At 48.9% G+C, this 19,016-nt stretch overlaps 1 protein-coding gene across 2 annotated transcripts in view; it reads right to left on the minus strand.

The window, feature by feature from the left end:
- Positions 1–2,154: 2,154 nt before the first annotated feature.
- Positions 2,155–19,016, minus strand: part of UNC5D (unc-5 netrin receptor D) — a 121,515-nt gene continuing 104,653 nt past the window's right edge. For both annotated transcript variants that reach the window (XM_066567468.1, XM_066567469.1), the window contains exons 13-16: positions 16,691–16,840; positions 13,752–13,916; positions 10,860–11,038; positions 2,155–8,488 (exon numbers count right to left, since the gene is read on the minus strand). In XM_066567468.1, the coding sequence (XP_066423565.1) occupies positions 8,287–8,488; positions 10,860–11,038; positions 13,752–13,916; positions 16,691–16,840 (696 nt within the window). In that variant the 3' untranslated portion in view covers positions 2,155–8,286. The remainder of the gene's footprint in view (positions 8,489–10,859; positions 11,039–13,751; positions 13,917–16,690; positions 16,841–19,016) is intronic.

Raw genomic sequence — 19,016 nt, forward strand, 5'->3', positions numbered from 1 at the left:
TGAGGCTTCAGCACCTGCCCAGAGCTTGAGGACACAATGGGATCAAACAAAGGGGAGCTGTGGCTGCTCCAAGGAGAAAATGCTTGGGTGTCACACACATCTTTCATGGAAAATCCTTTCCTTTGGATTTTTCCTCCTGAGAAGCTGAGAGGCCTCAGGAACAAAATGTAACCAATGGTTATCTGCTGCTGTGGAATGCAACAGGTGCATCTGGGATTGGGCTCATGTGGTTGTTTCTAATTAATGGCCAATCACAGCCCAGCTGGCTCGGACAGAGAGTCTGAGCCACAAACCTTTGTTATCATTCTTTGCTATTCTATTCTTAGCCAGCCTTCTGATGAAATCCTTTCTTCTATTCTTTTAGTATAGTTTTAATGTAATATATATCATAAAATAATAAATCAGCCTTCTGAAACATGGAGTCAGATCCTCGTCTCTTCCCTCATCCTCAGACCCCTGTGAGCACGGTCACACTTGGGTGGGGAAATTTTTCTTCTCTTGTTCTTCTTTTTCTTTTTCTTCTTTTTCTTCTTCTTTTTCTTCTTCTTCTTCTTCTTCTTCTTCTTCTTCTTCTTCTTCTTCTTCTTCTTCTCTATTGTTCTTCTTCTTCTCTATTGTTCTTCTTTTAATTTATATTTTTTCCCCAGATTTTACTTTACTGGTGTTGATTTAGGGCTCTGCAATCAGCACGGAGCTCTTTGCCACCAGCGTGCACCAGGTTTGATGGGAATATTTGATTTTACTCCACTCAAAGCTAAATTAGCTGCAAAGCCTCTCCTCCCCCCACTCCAGAGCGTGGTCCTGGAGCTGAACTCAGCTCGGTGAGCAGAGCAGAACGGAGGAATTCTTTTTGCTGTGGGAATTTTATCCCGGCCCTCCCGCTCTCCCCACGTTCCTGGAAAGTCTTGAATAATCAAATGGGTCATTTCTGCTCAGCTGCTGTGATTTATTGTCCCATGGAACCCGGATCTTCTGAATGCTAATGAAAAAAACCCCCATCAGCCGGGCTGATGCCATTCTGCTTTATGACCTTATTAAATCTTACACTTTCCTATCATGTGGTGACAATTACTGGAGGACAGGCCAGGGCTCCTGCCACCACCACTCAGCGCTGTCAGCGCCGGGCCCGGGAGATTTACACCCCTGAGCAGTCCTGAGAGACATTTTTACACTGCTGACAGGATTATATAACAAGAGAAAAGGCCATTAACAAATACAAAGGAACGGGCGGCAGCGAGAGGGCAGGTGGAGAATGGGGCAGTAAATCCCGGCTCTGGCAGCCGGCAATAAAATCACCTTGTGGGGAGATTTAATGAGCTGAGAGGGGGCAGAGCTGGCACCCAGCACAGCCCGGGGCTCAGGGGGGGCGCGGGGCACAGCCTGGGCCTGGCTGGGCAGGTCCGTGCCAAGGAATGTGCCTGGAATGTCCTGGGATGTCCTGGAATATCCCGGGATGTCCCTGAGCCTGGGCACAGCCCGGCTCTGGTTGGGGATGTCTGTGTCCCTGGAATGTCCTGGGATGTCCTGGGATGTCCTTGAGTGTGGGCACAGCCTGGGCCTGGCTGGGCAGGTCCGTGCCAAGGAATGTGCCTGGAATGTCCTGGGATGTCCTGGAATATCCTGGGATGTCCCCAAGCCTGGGCACAGCCCGGCTCTGGTTGGGGATGTCTGTGCCCCTGCGATGTCCCTGGAATGTCCTGGGATGTCCCCAAGCCTGGGCACAGCCCAGCCCTGGTTGGGGATGTCTGTGCCCCTGCGATGTCCCTGGAATGTGGGCACAGCCCAACCCTGGTTGGGGATGTCTGTGCCCCTGCGATGTCCCTGGAATGTCCTGGGATGTCCCCAAGTGCGGGAACAGCCCGGCCGTGGCTGGGGATGTCTGTGCCAAGGAATGTCCCTGGAATGTCCTGGGATGTCCCCAAGCCTGGGCACAGCCTGGCTCTGCCTGGGGATGTCCTTGAGTGTGGGCACAGCCAGCCCTGGAATGTCCTGGGATGTCCCTGGGATGTTCTGGGATGTTCAAAGAATTAATTGTTCAAAGAATTAATTGAACAATTAAACCCAAAAAGCCACCCCCAAAGGTCCGTGTGAGCCCCCCTTCCCAGTGCCTGGCCAGGTTTGACCCCAGCAGTGAGAGGACAGCAGGGTCAGGTGTCAGTAAAAGACTCTTTATTCATAAATAGCTGATATCCACCATTGCCATCTGTACACCTCTCTCCAAAGGCCGGGGCCACACAGCTCTGAAACTCTACAGAAAACACCCAAAGTGTCCACTTTGACTTCTCCAGGACAATAGAACACAGCTGGTTGGCATTACCAAATATATATATATGTATATATATTTATATATGTACATGTGCTGAAAAAAAGAAGCCAGTGCAGCCTTTTCCAAGGAGTCTCTCTCAATATTTTCACTGTACAACATTCAGAATTTACATTGATAGAACAAGGCACAGAAAGTGTGGTATGAAGCCAAGGCCATGCTTTTGATTCCACGCTCTGTCTCCCTTCCCCTCTGCTTCAGCTTCATCCTAAGAAGGGCTCAGAGCTCTGCCCTCCTTCACCCCAAACACGCCGGGGCAGGGAGGGATGCTCAGGCAGAGCAGCCAAGAGCCTTTTCACAACCTCTTCACTGCAAAAATAAAGGAGCAGAAGAGAAAACAAGTCTCTCTCTAGAGGAATACTTGTGGGTTTTGTTTTTATTCTCTTTTTTAGGAATTATTTATATTTTGTGTCGGGCTGGGTCAAAGTTCCTCCTCCCGTTTTCACCTAAGAGCTGGCTTAAAGTTCTGGAAGTTGAGGATGCAATGGGAATTTTGTTATCTCTTGTCTGACACTGCCCAGAGCCTCACCAGACTGACCAGCACCACGTTTTATCTTATCCAAACCAACAGAAGGAGCACATTTAACATTTTTGTAGCCTTTTATCAGCTGGGCATTTTGTTGGGGCAAAATGCCCAGCTGATAAACAGCTACAAAAATGTTAAATGTGCTCCTTCTGTTTTTTGGGTTTTTTTTCTCTTTTTAGGAATTATTTATATTTTGTATTTTATATTTTCAGGCTGGGTCGAAGTTCCTCCTCCCGTTTTCACCTAAGAGCTGGCTTAAAGTTCCGGAAGTTGAGGATGCAATGGGAATTTTGTTATCTCCTGTCTGACACTGCCCAGAGCCTCACCAGACTGACCAGCACATTTCATCTTATCCAAACCAAGAGAAGGAGCAGATTTAATATTTTTATAAGTGTTTATCAGCTGGGATATCGGGGTCACAGCGGGATGGGGAGCTGGAGGAGCGCCAGGTGAGGGGATGGAGTTTGTGTTCCCAAAGCTGTGTCTGTGAGCCCAGGGCTTGGGTGTGCCCTGCCCAGCTGGGAGAGGGACTTAGGAGCCCTGGGGCTCAGCACGGGGGCTGGGGTGGAGGATGAGGAGGGAAAGGATGGAAAAATCGACAGCTTCACCTAAAAACTGGGGGCTGGGGTTTGGGGTTTCCTCGCTCCCCCTCCAGTGCCCGAACAAGGGACACCTGAAGGGATTCCTTGAGGAGATATCCCAACCATGGACACCTGAAGGGATTCCTTGAGGAGATATCCCAACCATGGGACACCTGAAGGGATTCCTTGAGGAGATATCCCACCCATGGGTCCATATTCCCAATTCCAGCGTGGGGATGGCAGGGGCTGGATGTTCCCCTCTGCCAGAGCCAGGGGCTGGGAGTTTGGGGTTTTCCTCCCAAACCCCAAACTTTCCCCTCCTGCTGTGCCAGGCTGGGTGCATGGGAACCCCAAACTTCACCAATTCCACCCAAAAATCCTGGGGCTGGGCAGGGAGGGCTGTGAGCCCCTGATGGAGCAGGAGCAGCGTCCAGGGAGGAATTTCACCAATTCCACCCCAAAATCCTGGGGCTGGGCAGGGAGGGCTGTGCACACCCCAGCCCCTGCTGGATCAGGAGCAGTGTCCAGGGAGGAATTTCAGCAGAGCTCATCCCAGGGACGAGCAGCCCCTGGAAAACCACGGGTGAGGGATGTTCATCCTTTCCTGCTGTGCCACAGGTGAGAGGGAGCTCCCTGGGGGCGTCAGCCAAGGAAAGGCCAGAGAAGCAACCCTGGAGATCAGCCGTGGTTGCCAAGGACTTCAAATCTCGTTTCCTGTTTTCCACTCCGTTAATTACCAGCCAAGAACAGCTCTCTGCTGCAATCTGTGTTTCAGAGGCAGAAACAGACTGGAAAAAGAAGATTCAGGTGGTGACCAGAAGCCCAGCCCCAGTGCCTCCCTTGTTTAACTCACCGTGGACCTGGGCTGTGTCTCCCTTTTGTGAAAAATTGGAATTGATCAGTTATTGAATGCTTGAAAACTCTCTCAGCACTGCCTTGCAGGTGGAAAAGAACGGACTTGCAGTGTGATGTGAATATCCTGGACCCTGCAAGATCCCTTTCTGGTGATTTATGCTGAATAAGATTCTCTGAAAGGCAGCAGTGCCCAGGCCAGAGAGGGGGAGAGCAGCTGTGGCCAGAGATAAAAACAAGGACAAAAGCAGTTTGCTGGATTTGAAGAGAGTTGTTTGATATCTCTTCATCTATTACAAAAATCCCAATAAAATTTCTGTGGGAGTGCAGGGCGGTACGAGATGGAAATGAGCTTTATGGTGCTGGCGGAGCTGGGAGTCATTTTTAAAATGCAGCCATTAGTCTGCAATGAGTCATGGCACAGAAATACCTGGGCAAAGTGCTCAGGAAAATGAAATCTATTAAAGCAGGTTCTTTGGTGATGTAAAATCAGAATGGCTCTTTCCCCTGAATAGAGCCAGGGCAGCCATGTGGAATCTACAGGGGGGAAAATTCACATCTCTCCTTCCTTTACTTTCTAGTTCAGGGAAAATTGTTTTTCAATTATCATAATTTATACAACAGAAGAAAGGAATGAATTTTAAATTTCTGGCCTCTAATCCTTTTCCAGGTGCTCCTCCACATCTGTGTTTTGGGTCAAATCATATGAATACGTGCACAGATTTCCAAAAAAGACTTTTTAAGAGAAAGAGAGAAAGAGAATAAATATTTGGGGCATTTCTGGTTCATTTGAAGAACACAAGAGCATCAAAGCAGTCAGGAATAGGAAGAAAAGCTTGAGAGTTGTGGATTCAGGTTCTCAAAGAGTGAGATCAGCAACAAAAACTGCTTCAGTCAAAGGGAAGAAAAACCAGGAAACAAAACCCAAAGGGCAACAACATCCAACTGAGCCCTGCACGGGGGAACGGTTTCCCTCTGGAATTGTCCAGTTTGGACATTTATTCCCTTTCAGGACATGGGATTGTGGGTGGAACTGGGATTCTGGGGCAGGGCTGGCTCCCTCCGAGCGGGGCCCTGCGCGGGGAGGGTCTGCAGAGCTCCAGGGCTGGGCAGAGCCCGGCGCTCCCTGAGGAAAGGCAGCAGGGGCTGAACCCCCACAGATCCTGGGGCTCCCCTGGGGCAGCTCCCCTGGAGCAGAGCAGGAGGATGCAGCTCCTTTGTATCCCAATTTCCCAAAGCCTCGCTTTTTATCCCAATTTCCCGGCCACATTTCCCTTCTCTCCTTCCTGTTGGGAAGGATGAGAGTTTGACAAGGAAGTCTCACAGATTTGTGTGCTTGGCAGAAGGATTTTTGAATGTAGAGTCTGATGAAGGAATAGAGATGGAAGCAGGTTTTGATATAGAAGGAAAGAATTGCTGAGCCAGTCTCACTGGATAACCAAGGAGGCAAAGGGTGTGTTAGTTAGAAGGGATTTTTATGGCTTAGAGCAAAGGATAAACCCACCCCAAACAAGAAGAGGTTTTTACCAAGAGGAAAGAGAGCACAGGCAAACAAGGCAGCAAACGTGGCAGGTAGAAAAAAAGTCTCAGAATTTTCCACTGCAAGAAAACTGAAAAACAACTTCCAGCTTAAACTGTAATGTACTGACTGTGAGTGACTGGAGAACAGTAACATGAATATGGTAATTATAGCAGTTATGATAGGCTGTAGATAATAGTTAAGGTATAGATTGGTTCTACTACAGATTAGTATTAAGATGCTCAGCAAAGAAAAGTATAGAATGCATTGTAACCAAAAGAAAAGTATAGAATGCATTTGTAGCCAAAATTAAAGGGTCTTCAGGCTTATGTGCAGCTGGAGCTGACAGCTGTGGGCACAGCTCTGTCACCCACGACCCTGGGCTGCTGGAACCTCTTGGATGGAATAAACTGCATTTTGGATACAATAAACTGCATTTTGGATACAATAAACTGCATTTTGAAGAGGTGCCTGGAGTCCCACATCTCTCATTCACGCTCTTTACACTTTCCCCATTTCTGAGGTACTTGAGAAGTTCAGACTTCCCAGAACACCTGATCCCAAAGATTCCCCTGCAGTGTCTGACCCAGGAATCCCCTGCAGCACCTGGGGCTCACAAGCCCAGCCTGCTCAGGAGCAGAGCAGCTCTGGGGCGCTGAGAACAAATCCCTGCTGCAGGCTGAGCGGGGCTGGTTTCCCCGACAACGGCAGCTCGCAGACTCTGCTCCTTCCCCGGGTGCCATCATCCCTTGTTTTGCTTTTTTTCTAATGCCTGACATTTTGTCCAACCGAGAACAGGTTTGTGGAGGAGGACTGGCAGTCAGTGGGGATGGAACTGGAGGAGCATGTGCTGCTGAAAGCAGTGACAGCTTGCAGCCGGTATTTCTGTCTGCCCCGAAACCTGTGCCAGGAGCCTCCTGCCAGGCTGCAGGAGATGCTGGGCTGCAGGAAAGGTTTGCACTGCTCTCAGCATTTCCGAGTTTCAGGATTCCCAAGTCTCAGCCTATTCCTGAGCTGGGCAGGCGGTGACATTTGTGATTTCAGGAGCAAGGACAGAGCTGCTGTTGCTGATCTCGTTGTTGTTGTTGATGTTCAGATTTTCACACTGCAGTCCTGGATGAAGGAACAGCTCCAGACTAGACCTGCCCTGCTCTCAGCCAAACACGAGGCTAAAACAGCCCCCAGATCCTTGGTTTGGGTTTCCTGCATTTCCACAAAGCTCCCAAAGCCTCGTTTCTGTTCCTGTTTCTCCTGCCTGTGCCCTGGCAGCCCCACGGGCTGAGGAGCACCTCGGCTATGGTGAAGGATGGGAGTGAAAAGAAAGGTCAAAAATAATGGTGACATTTGGCTCAGTCCCAGCTCCACCAGGCCCTCGCTCACAGTGACAGCTCTTTTTGGTTTGGTGGAAGTCATAAATCATTTTTACATTGAATGGGTAAAAAAAACGAGGTGAATTCTCTGCTTAGATCCTGATTTTTGGGGTAAATGCAATTTGTAACTAAACCGAGGTAACACAGCCAGCTCTGGACCCTGTGAAATTCCCAAATTGTGCAATAAAATCCAGGCCAGTGTTGGCAGGGCCATGTGGGGTTTGTGGTTTCAATCTGAAACCAAACCAAAATGAAGCTGTGCTGATTGCCTTCACCTTCAGCTCAGCCACAGAGAGTGAAGTAACAAAAATAAATGTCTCAACTTGCTAAAATAGGGCTGGAAATTTCCCGTGTGTTATTTGGTTATTTAAATCCACCCCCAAAGACAGCTTTTTGACTGAGAAAGTTTGCAGACGTAGAAAATTAGAAAATTCCTCTGGCGTGTGCACACCCCCCAGTCTCAGAGAGAAGGGGTTTGTTCTGGAATTTTGGTAACAGAGCAGGCAGCAAAGCTCTGTAGCAAATGTACATTCATTGAGGGGCTGAATTTTTAAAACAAATTATTTGGGAATACACACAATGTGAAATAATTATGAGATCTTCTAATTCCTCAAACATCTGAACAGGATAAGGCCAAATTTTCAGTTTTCCTGTAGCAGACATAAAGTGACAACGTGATGAGATTTTAAACCACTCTCGAAGCGAGAAACCTTTTAACCAGGACCAACCTCCAGTGGCTCGAAATATCCAAAGTTATTTGTTGATTTTTCACTAGAGAAACCTTTTAACCAGGACCAACCTCCAGTGGCTCAAAATATCCAACGTTATTTGTTGATTTTTCACTAGGCAGTACACGAACATGACTGTTCCTAAACACAGAATAACATTTTCCTCCTATGGCTCTGTGTCTCTCTCCCTCCTGCCCCGGCACTGACACAAGTGCAGGCTCGTTTGGGGCACCAAAAGATGGATTTTAAGTGGAGGAGGACAGGGAGGAGCTCGTTTTCCTCATCACCAGAGGGTTTTTAGCTGCTGCTCCTCTCTCTGCCGTTGATGTGGGGCGAGTTCCGTCCCCACAACCCCTGCTGGCCGTGTGTCCTGGCAGGACAGAGGGACTAAAGCCCCTTCCTGGTGCAGGGGAACTCGGGCTCGTCCAGCTCGGGCTCTGGCACCTCGGAGGGCTTGGAGTGTGTCCTGCCAATCTCCTCCAGGGCACAGGCCAGCGAGTCCAGGTCCCCGTCGTGCTGGTGCCGCGCCTCCCACAGGTCCAGGATGACGGCGGAGGGGCTGCTCTGGGCGGCAAAGAAGGAGAGGTTCCTGCAGGGAAAGGAGAGAAAATGGGTGAGGAATAAGGAGAGATTCCTGCAGGGAAAAAGGGAAAATGGGTGAGGAATAAGGAGAGATTCCTGCAGGGAAAAAGGGAAAATGGGTGAGGAATAAGGAGAGATTCCTGCAGGGAAAGGAGAGGAAAATGGGTGAGGAATAAGGAGAGATTCCTGCAGGGAAAGGAGAGATTCCTGCAGGGGAAAAGGGAAAATGGGTGAGGAAAAAGAAGAGATTCCTGCAGGGAAAGGAGAGAAAAAAGGACAGATTCCTGCAGGGAAAAAGGGGCGAGGAATAAGGAGAGATTCCTGCAGGGAACAGAGGGAAGAAAGGGGTGAGGAAGAAGGAGAGATTCCCACAAGGGAAAGGAGAGATTCCTGCAGGGAAATGCAGGGAAAAAGGGGTGAGGAAGAAGGAGAGATTCCTGCAGGGAAAGGAGAGAAAAAAGGAGAGATTCCTGCAGGGAAAGGAGAGAAAAGGGGTGAGGAATAAGGAGAGATTCCTGCAGGGAAAAATGGGAAAAGGGGTGAGGAAGAAGGAGAGATTGCTGCAGGGAAAGGAGGGAGATAGGGGTGAGGAAGGAGGAGAGATTCCTGCAGGGAAAGGAGAGAAAAAAGGGATGAGGAATAAGGAGAGATTCCTGCAGGGAAAAGGGGGAAAAGGGGTGAGGAAGGAGAGATTCTTGCAGGGAAAGGAGGGAAAAGGGGACGAGGAAGAAGAAAAGATTCCTGCAGGGAAAGGAGAAAAGAAAGGAGAGATTCCTGCAGGGAACAGAGGGATGAGGAAGAAGGAGAGATTGCTGCAGTGAGGGGAGGGAAAAAGGGATGAGGAGCAGCCCGGGCTGCAGTTGTGCCCTATGCCCAGCATGATCCACGTGTTTGGAAAACAAAACCCCTCAGCAGTTGATGCTTGGGTTGTAAATGCAAAGACACAACACCTTTGATCCGTGATTTTCTATTTTGTTAATGTGCTATTTTTAGGACCCTGCAGGGGTGATTTGCACAGAATTTGGTAAAACAAAGTGTTTATCCAAAACTCTTTTTCCTTTGGCTCAGATGTGGTTTATTGAGGCTCCCACACAAAGCAGGAAGCCAATGGAAAGTTACTTTGCTTGATTTAAGTATTCCTCTGCTCTCCTGGGAACGCATTTATAGAGTTTGTGACAATCAGAAAATATTTTTGTGAGGAAGCTGCCTCCGCCAATTTAATTTAGCCAAGCAGAAAAAGCAAAGTAAGAAGTAAATTGGTTTTTACAGCATCTTTCAGTTTTAATAATCATAATATTATTACTCCTAACAGTAGAGCATGACTGTCTCTTGTAAAGATGTCTTTCCCTTACAAAAAAAAATATCTGCAGGATTCATTTTGGAATAGGAAAGAGAGAGAGGGAGTCAAGGGGATTTGTCTGGGGGAACGTGCAGGCTCCTAAGGGCTTTGAACAACTGTTCAATGATGGACAAAATCCATCAGCAGCCTTGGACCCCTGAGGGCAGGCAGAAGGACAAGGAGCTGAAACCAGAAGCGAAACCAGAAACTCAGCCCCTCATTCCCACCCACACCCCTGACACCAGCAGCAAACCAGCCAACCAAGAACCCCTGAACAGCCTGAAATCCCCGTTCCAGGCGCCAACCCCTGTAGCCATGATATTCTATGAAAAATCCTTTCGTTAGGATTTTTCCTCCTGAGAAGCCTCAGAGGAAAAGAAAAACAATGATTATCTGCTGCTGTGGAATGCAACAGGAGCACCTTTGATTGGTCCATGTGGGTTGTTTCTAATTAATGGCCAATCACAGCCCAGCTGGCTCGGACAGAGAGTCCAAGACACAAACCTTTGTTATCATTCTTTCTTTTTCTATTCCTAGCTAGCCTTGTGATGAAATCCTTTCTTTTATCCTTTTAGTCTGGTTTTAATATAATATACATCATAAAATAATAAATCAAGCCTTCTGAAACATGGAGTCAGATCCTCGTCTCTTCCCTCGTCCTGGGACCCCTGTGAGCACCGTCACAGACCCCGTGCCAGGGTGCTGTCACTCTCTTACAAGAGTTCTATTGCCATTACATTGCAAGGCTTCCATATTGCCAGAGTTTTGTACCTCCTTGATGTTTTGTGTAGGCAGCTCCTCTGGGCACGGACTCTGCCTTGTCCTCACAGCAGCCAACTGACTCCAGTTCCCCTCAACCAACCAATCCACTCCTTTATAACACTCTTCTCATTGGCTACAGCTGCGGCCTGTTCCCATCAGGCCTGCTCCTAATCCTTAATAATTGGTTCATCTGCAACTCTTTAGGGGATAAGGTTACATTCTATACCATCCTCATTTACCCATCCTGTATCCCCCTACAGCGGAGCACTGCCATCACCTGTTGATGCTGTTCTTCTGGGCCAGCAGCTGCCAGTCCTTGCCCTTGGCGCCGGGCGCGTCGAAGGTGGCGCAGATGCGCTGCCGGATGGAGCGCGGGATCTTGAAGGCCTTGGGGCCCAGCTGGGCGGGGAAGGCGCTGTCCTCGTGGCCAAAGAAGGGGATGTTTTCTCTCTCAGCCTGCAGGGAAAGGAGAGTCAAACCTCAGGTCGCTTGAGCTGACAACAGAAAATGGCTCAGAGGTTAATGCGGCTGTGCTGGGGTTCGCGGTGTCCCCAGCAGGATGCAGCGGGGTCCGGATTGTGGGAATCCACAAAATCAGAGGGTTTTGGGAAAGCTGCAAAAGGCCTCAGAAACAGCAGAACTGTGATTAGACCTAAGCAGCAGCCATGAGATTGGTCCGCAGAAAAATTATTTAAACTGTAGAAAAGCAAGGGCAAATAGAACAATGGTCTGTGTATTAACGCTTGTCTAGAATAACTCCCTAATCTACAGAAAAGTTTATCTAGTGAGATATTAGGAAGTTTGAAGCTTAATAATAGAGCTCTGTGCATTGTGTTTTAAAGTTTACAAGTAAGTATTGTATTCTAAATAAGCAAGCATTGTTTTAACCAAAAGTATCTGTGCTTATAGTGGTTGGATAGAACTACTGTCAATGTGCTTTTGCTTTGTGGGATTGGTCAAAACACTTATAAAGTGAATTGTGACATTAAGTTCTCGGTCTGCTGCCTGGGATGTGAGCTGGTGGCATCTTCCCATTGTCATAACCATGGAATGAGACTGATGCTGAAAAAATCAAACAGCTCAAGGCACGTTCCACAGCAGTCCTGTCCTGTTTGTGATTTGTGCACAGCCCCCAGCCAGCGTCACAGATAGCTCTGACCTGCCCAGCACAGCTTGTCCGAGTTCCCAAGCAGTTCTTGGCCACAGGCAGCCTTGGCAAGCTTAAGTGACATCAGCTCTTTAGTGATTATCAGCTCCTTGTGGTTTCAGCTCTCAGCTTGCTAGGTGCCCAGGCAGGCAGGCACAGGGAGAGGGAGGAGAGGAGCTGTGTGGGGTTCCACAGGAGCGTCTTTATTGAACCTTCTGTGAAGGTTCCCAGTGAGAGCTCTTTATATAGGGTACAGGGGTTTTGGAAAGTGCCCAATAGCAAGGGCTAAAAGAAAGGGACCTATAGTCTTACAGAGAGATAAGCAAGGGGTCCAAAGGCAGCAGAGAGGAGCTTCTAAGGTTCCAGTCACCATGAATTGGCATTTCCTATCTTAAGCTTCTGAACACCAGGAAAGTGTTGCAGGCTCTGGGCCTGCTACAAGAGGTGATTTTGTGAGTTGTGAAAGAACACCCAGAAGGTGTTCCTTCACCATCACAAGGACTTGTGCATAAAAACCTTTAAAATGGTGGGTTTTACTTTCATGAGTTTTCTTTTTTGGTTATTTTTTGTGTTGCAGAGCAGTGCTGGGTTTCTAAATCTTTAATTGCTTAAGCCTGAAACATGGGCACACAAATTTGTGTTTGTTTCTTTCTTTCTTTGGGTTTTCTCAAACACCTGAACTCCTTAAACACGTCAGCTCTCCTAGCCTCTCTGAAATCCAGAAAGGATCTGGCCCCTCTTTTCCTGTGGAATCACACCAGCCTTGCATAACAGAGTCAAATTTCAGTGCATTACTCATCCGAGAGCGACACAGCATCAATATTAACCAGCAGCAACGACGGTACAGCCTCCATCCACCATTTGTGACAGGTCCCCAGGGCCAGCCAGGCTCAGCACCCGGTGTTGCAGCTCTGCCCCGGGCTCTGCTCGAGATGCAGAGCAGGAGAAGCTCCTGCTCTGCACGTGTGAGATAAGCACAGCGACCCGGGCGCTGCGGGGATTGTCGTGCACGGAGCGGCTCCGGGGGGGAGTTGTCACTCACAGATTTATTTCGCAGTCAAATTATCCTCCCTCTTCAATCACTGCTGGAGATAGGCATGAGAAAGCCTTCCACAGCAGTAAATCTGCTTGAAGCAGAACGGGAACATGCTCTGGGGACTTGTGTACAGACAGGGCCCTTAAAAACACAGCAGAGAGGGAGAGCAAGGCAGCAGCAGCACGGGCTGGAGACACAGAGAGTGACAGAGGGGTTTTATAAAATAACAATAAAAGGAGCAGAAAACACTTGGCCAGTTCTGAGGAGTTTCTACACAGGATGGTGTTTGTGTGCTCTTGCCCAGCTGCTGCACTCCCTGCTCAGAGCATTTATGGGTGCAGAGCTCTAATCCAGAAGTATTTATCTGGATTAATCAACAAAGATGCTCAATAATCTAAAAAATGCAGCTGCTGAAGTTCTCACGGCTGTGGGACAGATCAGCAGCTTGCTCAGCTGTAGGTCTGATTTCTTTTAGCCATGAGCAGGGCTCAGTCCCCACAAGGCAGAATTTGTACCTCTGTCCCCAACCCTCAGTGCTCTGCAAGGGCTTCTTGCTGGGGGAACTGCAGCCACCAACCCAAACAACAAATTATTAAATTATTGATAAATTATTGGTGGTGCTGCAGAGTCTCTGTGCCTTGATTTCTGCTGGAAATGAGATCTGCAAGGCTTTAAAGGCTGCTTCCAGCTTTGAGCAAAAACTACAGGAGGAAAGGACAAAGCTGGGGAGGGAACACAGAGAGGTGGTGCCCCCTCCCTGGATGGGTCCAAGGGCTGGGATGGTGGAAGGTGGCCTTGCCCATGGCAGGGGTGGCACTGGATGGGCTTTAAGGCCCTTCCAAGCCAAGCCAAGCCAACCCAACTCAAGCCAAGCCAAGCCAACCAACCCAACCCAATCCAACTCAGTCCAACCCACCCCAGCCCACCCCAGGATTCTGTCCCATGACCACCCTGCCCTGCAGACCAGGGGGTGCAGGTGTCTGTACCTCGAGGACGGAGGTCTGGACGTGCAGCAGCTGCTCGTGGCCCTGCAGCTGCCTGACACAGACGGTGCAGCACAGCTGGGTGGTGGTGGGGCTGAAGCGCTCCAGGGAGAAGGCGCCGAGCAGGGGCCGGGGGCTGCCGCGCCACACGCAGGAGAACGGCACCTCCTGTGGGACAGGGACACGTCAGGGACAGGGGACACGGCCTGGGGGACGCACCCAGTGCTGCTCTGCTGGGGTGGGCTCGGTAATGGCACCTCCAGCTCCGAGCAAAGCCAGAAAATGAGGATTGAGTTGATGGAACTGAGGTGTGGCAATGACCGAGAGCTCAGAGGAACAAGTAACAGGAGTTTCTTAAAAAAGATGCCTAAAGAGACTTCAAAAAGATGCATTTCACTTCCTCCCTCTTGCCAGGATCAGGATTCCTCTCTGTGTCTCCTTGGAATCACCTTGTAACCAGAATGCAAGGAAAGAAACTTCCCACTGAGAACTGCCAGCCTTCCCTTCTCCACCCCAAAGGAATTTCCCACCAAGAACTGCCCTGGCCCTGCTGCCCTTCCCTTCTCCATCCTAAAGGAACTTCCCACCAGGAACTGCCCTGGCCCTGCCAGCCTTTCCTTCTCCACCCCAAAGGAATTTTCCACCAAGAACTGCCCTGATCCTGCCACCATTCCCTTCTCTACCCCAAAGAAACTTCCTACAAAGAACTGCCCTGGCCCTGCCAGCCTTCTCTTCTCCATCCCAAAGGAACTCCTCACCAAGAACTGCCCTGGCCCTGCCGCCCTTCCCTTCTCCATCCCAAAGGAATTCCCCACCAGGATCTGCCCTGGCCCTTCCCTCCTGTCCCCAGCCCCAGGCTGGATCCTGAGCTGGGAGCAGCAGCAGTAGTAAGATGCTCCCAATGATAAAGGAAACGTTAGCAAAATGTTAGAAGTGGAGCAGCTGTAATTAGATTTTTTTCAGGGTGATGATCTCTGCTTTCACTCCGAGTGGAAGAATCGCTCAGCTGAAAGGAGTTGCATGAAACAAAGCAGAGAGAGCAGCAAGGAGTGCTGCAACAATGAGTGCTTGGAGTATTCCAGAGATGCTTTCAGCTCCACTCTGCGTTTATAATTAAGCTCCTCGCAGACAGAGGGGCTGTAAATCATCTCGTGGCCCCAGGCAGAGCTGGATCCTCCAGGAGATGCAGATCTGAGCAGCCAGAGGTGCCTGCCCAGCTCCTGCCATGCCCATCCCTGCTCTGCCTGCACCACCCACATCTCTCAGGGATCCCCGGCGGGAAGGGAGCCAAGCCCTGGGCAGCTGCTCGTGCCAGGCCAGGACAAACACAGGCTCCGAGCAGGATCTGCAGGAATCCTGGTGCCACCTGCCACCAGCTGCCTCCCAGCAGCTCCTCAGTGTGATTTATTCATCTGCTCGGCCTCCCTGAGACATCATTTCCATAAATCCTCCTCCCCACGCTGCCCGGGGAGGCTCTGCTGCTGGACCAGAGACATTCCTGGAACAGGCTGTGTTCAGTTGTTCCTGCCAGGCAGCACAAGCAGCTGCTCTCACAGGGTGGGACGTAGGAGAGGAACCCAGGGAACACTGGAAGAAACTCCACGTGCAAAAATAGATCCTTTTCTCTATAAAGGGGCTGGAAGCAAACCAGAGCTGTCACCAGACTTTTCACTGCGAGGGAAGCACCGAGCCAGGGGAGGTTCTGCAGCTCCTCTGAGGAACAGTGATTGTGCTTCTGAGCTGCCCGAGCCATCCCAGTTGCACCAGTTATAAAATGTAAATTTTCCTCTGGGTCAGGGCAGCCCTGGGTCAGCCCATTCTGGCAGCAGAGGTTGGGCACAGGCTTCTCCCCAGCCCTGAGCCCCTGCTCTGATCAGGCTCTAAGTGGCACTTGGAGGTTGAATTCCAGACATTTATTCTTTGTGTTTGGAGAAGGGATTAGGAGACAATAAAATAATCAAAGTGTGGAGCTCCATAATCTGCTGAGGGCAGAAGTGAATTTGTTGCATTAAGAGGAAACTCCTCTGATTTGATTTTATTTTGGGCACACTCTGACAGGACTGGGACATCCTAACCTTACTTGGTTTGGCTTTTAAAATACAGGTGAGTGAGAAGAACAATTAAAACACCAAAAAGCTCTTCTTCCTAAGAAGCTGAAAAGGATTAATTTATTTAATTTCTTAAGCTGTAGCCTGAATTATCCCCATGAGGGATAATTGGGGATTGCTCTGGCTCTGGGTCTGTGTTTATAACTTTCAGAGCCCATTACCCTCTTATGTTTTATGTTTTGGGGAACGTGGCAACACATTTAAAACAGGGTTTTTGCCAAAATTCTGGAGGATGCAAAAACTGTGTCTCTGCTTCTGGGAGAAGGGAGAATTGTACATTCTAATTGAGTGCTGTGTTTTAAAACCAGCCCACTCCATGTGCCAGCACATTCCTTAAGATTTCCAGTCATCAAAATCCTTGGAAATTCTTCTTTTGTTTTGATTTTTCCTTTTCGGTTTTCAACAGCCTCTCTAATTAATGGAGAAGAGAAAAACCAATTTGCTGCTCTTCAGTTCTAATGCTTGCTCTCTGCGTGCTGTGATTTGAACTCATGGTTACATTTAAATGTCATTTTTAGCCATATTTCCATAGTTATATCAAAACTGCAATGACAGATATTAGAAACATCTTGAGGAGTGGTTAAGTTTGAGCAGGAATATTTGCCTTCTGTTGGAGGCAACTGAAATGGGGGAAGGCACAAGCATTTCTGTAAAATGACAAATTTACAGCGTTCTGGTGTAAACGAAATCTGTGTTTGTCAGAACCAAAAGGCAACATGTTTTTGTTAAATGCTCGGGGGGTTTAAAGCTTTTTAAATAAAAGGAACCTTGGTTCATTTGAGTGTCATTTGGGTTCTCCCCCAGTGCAGGGGGAAGCAGTGAAATGCCAAGTACCTGACAGGCAGTGAAGGGTTTGATTCTCCACAGGAAGGGAGGCACGTCCAGCACTGAGATCTGGAGGCTGCAGGTGTTGCCTTTAAAATGCAGAAGTTTGGGTTCCTCCAGCAATTGTCCCCCCTGGAGCCTTTCATCCGAAACCACTTCCTGCAAGGGAGGAGGAGAAATATTTCCAGTATCAGGAACAAACCCCAGATCCAGTGATTTGGGGATTCTGGATCCAGGGATCCAGAATTCCTCTCTGTGGGGGTCCCAAGTTCCCCCACAATGTTGAATGCACAGTGGAGTCTCTCTCATCGGCAGGTGATGGTATTTCTAATATAAATATTTATATTTATAAATATTTGATATTGGTATTTCCCAGAAGGCTGGGTTTGGGCACTGCCAGCCCCATTTCTGGGCAGATAATGCTGGTTGGACACTGAAGTTTTGGCTGTCTCCACTCTCCAACACCCCCAGTGCAGCCCAGCTCAGCTGGACTCCAGAGCAGCTTTGGCTTTTCAGAGCCCTCAAACGCTTCAGGTGAAATCATTCACTTCCATTTCCCACCTCTAAGGCACTTCCAGAATCACTGCACAAGACCCTGAGCAGTGTGAAGGGCAGACTCTGGGCAGGGGTTTGCACTACAGCCCTCCGGAGCTCTGTTCCAAGAGAAATTTTTATGTAATTCGGTGAATTTAAAACATAATGGCAAAAAAAAAATCACCCCTGCCGGTACTTAAGCAATGTTTATTCCTGTGCTGCTGCAGTAAAAACACCAGTGAGGGAGAAAAGGTTGCAGAAGTCTTTAAAAATCAGCAGGCAAGCAGTGCTTCCAAATTACCTTTCTCAATCCACATAAATTATATCAAATGTGTGTCCATGGAAGGGGTTTAATGCTTATCAGGACCAAAGTCGCCGTTAGAGGAGCTCCTGGAATCACTGTGACCTTCTGCAAATTCAATGCTCCAGCTCTCTGAAACTGCACTAATGGATTTCTATTATAAACCAATTTTTTTTCCAGGCATTTAGGTTGGTTTAACCCCTGGTGGTGTCCCAGATTGCAAGGCAAGGTGCATTTGTTCTATTTGCCATCTGCATGGCAGCTGTCTCCTGTTCATGGGCAGTTTTCCTTATCTCTTCCACACCCATTCCTCCCTCTGGGGAGACATCTGCTGATAAGAGGCCATTGAATGTCCCTGCATGGCTGATAAGAACTGCAGCATCCCACTGGAAGATGTGAGCCCAGAGGGAGGAGCCAAGCATTCCTACCTGGATATAATCTGGAGATTCTGGACCACCAGCCAAGCATTCCTACCTGGATATAATCTGGAGATTCTGGGACACCAGCCAAGCATTCCTACCCGGATATAATCTGGAGATTCTGGACCACCAGCCAAGCATTCCTGCCTGGATATAACCTGGAGATTCTGGAACACCAGCCAAGCATTCCTACCCGGATATAATCTGGAGATTCTGGAACACCAGCCAAGCATTCCTACCTGGATATAATCTGGAGATTCTGGGACACCAGCCAAGCATTCCTGCCTGGATATAATCTGGAGATTCTCGGCTCTCCACTGGATTCCCCAGAGGAGCAGCAGCTGCCTCTCCTTCCCCTGGATCTTCAGAGGAAGAGACTCCACCCTTCTCCAGGATCCCTGCTCCAGCAGAACCAGCCCTGGCACTGCAGGAGGGCTGAGCCACAATTCCAATGGTTCTGCTGCCCACACCCTGACCCACAGGGTGTCAGGCTGGGTTCTGACTCTGGCAGTGTTGGTTTGGTCACTGCATTGTTTATTTTATTTTCTTCCCTATTAAAGAACTGTTATTTCCTGCTTCCATATTTTTTGCCTGAGAGTCCCCTAATTTAAAATTTACAGCAGTTTGGAGGGAGGGGGTTACATTCTCCATTTCAGGGGAGGCTCCTGCCTTCCTTAGCAGGCACCTGGCTTTCCAAACCAAGTCAAGTGGTTGGGTTCATCCAAAGAAAGAATATTGGGAGATTTCAGCTTTTTGGTTTCCAGCCACAGAGGGGGCAAATTATTTCTTAACCGTTCTCAAAATTCCTGGAGAATGTTGGATGGTTGTGAATGTTGTGTGAGTGCTGCTCTGCCTTCAGTGACAGATGTGGGGCTCCTCCCACAGCAGCAGCATTTGGGGCAAAACACAAAGGATCTGGGTCTCTCCAGTTTTGAGAGCCAGGTGTTTCCCAGCACACTCAGAACTTCCCAAAGCCCCAAGGCAGCTGCTGGAGGAGCAAGGAGAGTTTTCAGCCAGGGAAAAAGTCAAAATCAAGGGAACTTTGTCTCATACATAAACCTGCACTGTGCAGGATTAACTG

The sequence above is a fragment of the Molothrus aeneus genome, chromosome 29 (assembly GCF_037042795.1).
Source record: "Molothrus aeneus isolate 106 chromosome 29, BPBGC_Maene_1.0, whole genome shotgun sequence".
NCBI lineage: Eukaryota > Metazoa > Chordata > Aves > Passeriformes > Icteridae > Molothrus > Molothrus aeneus.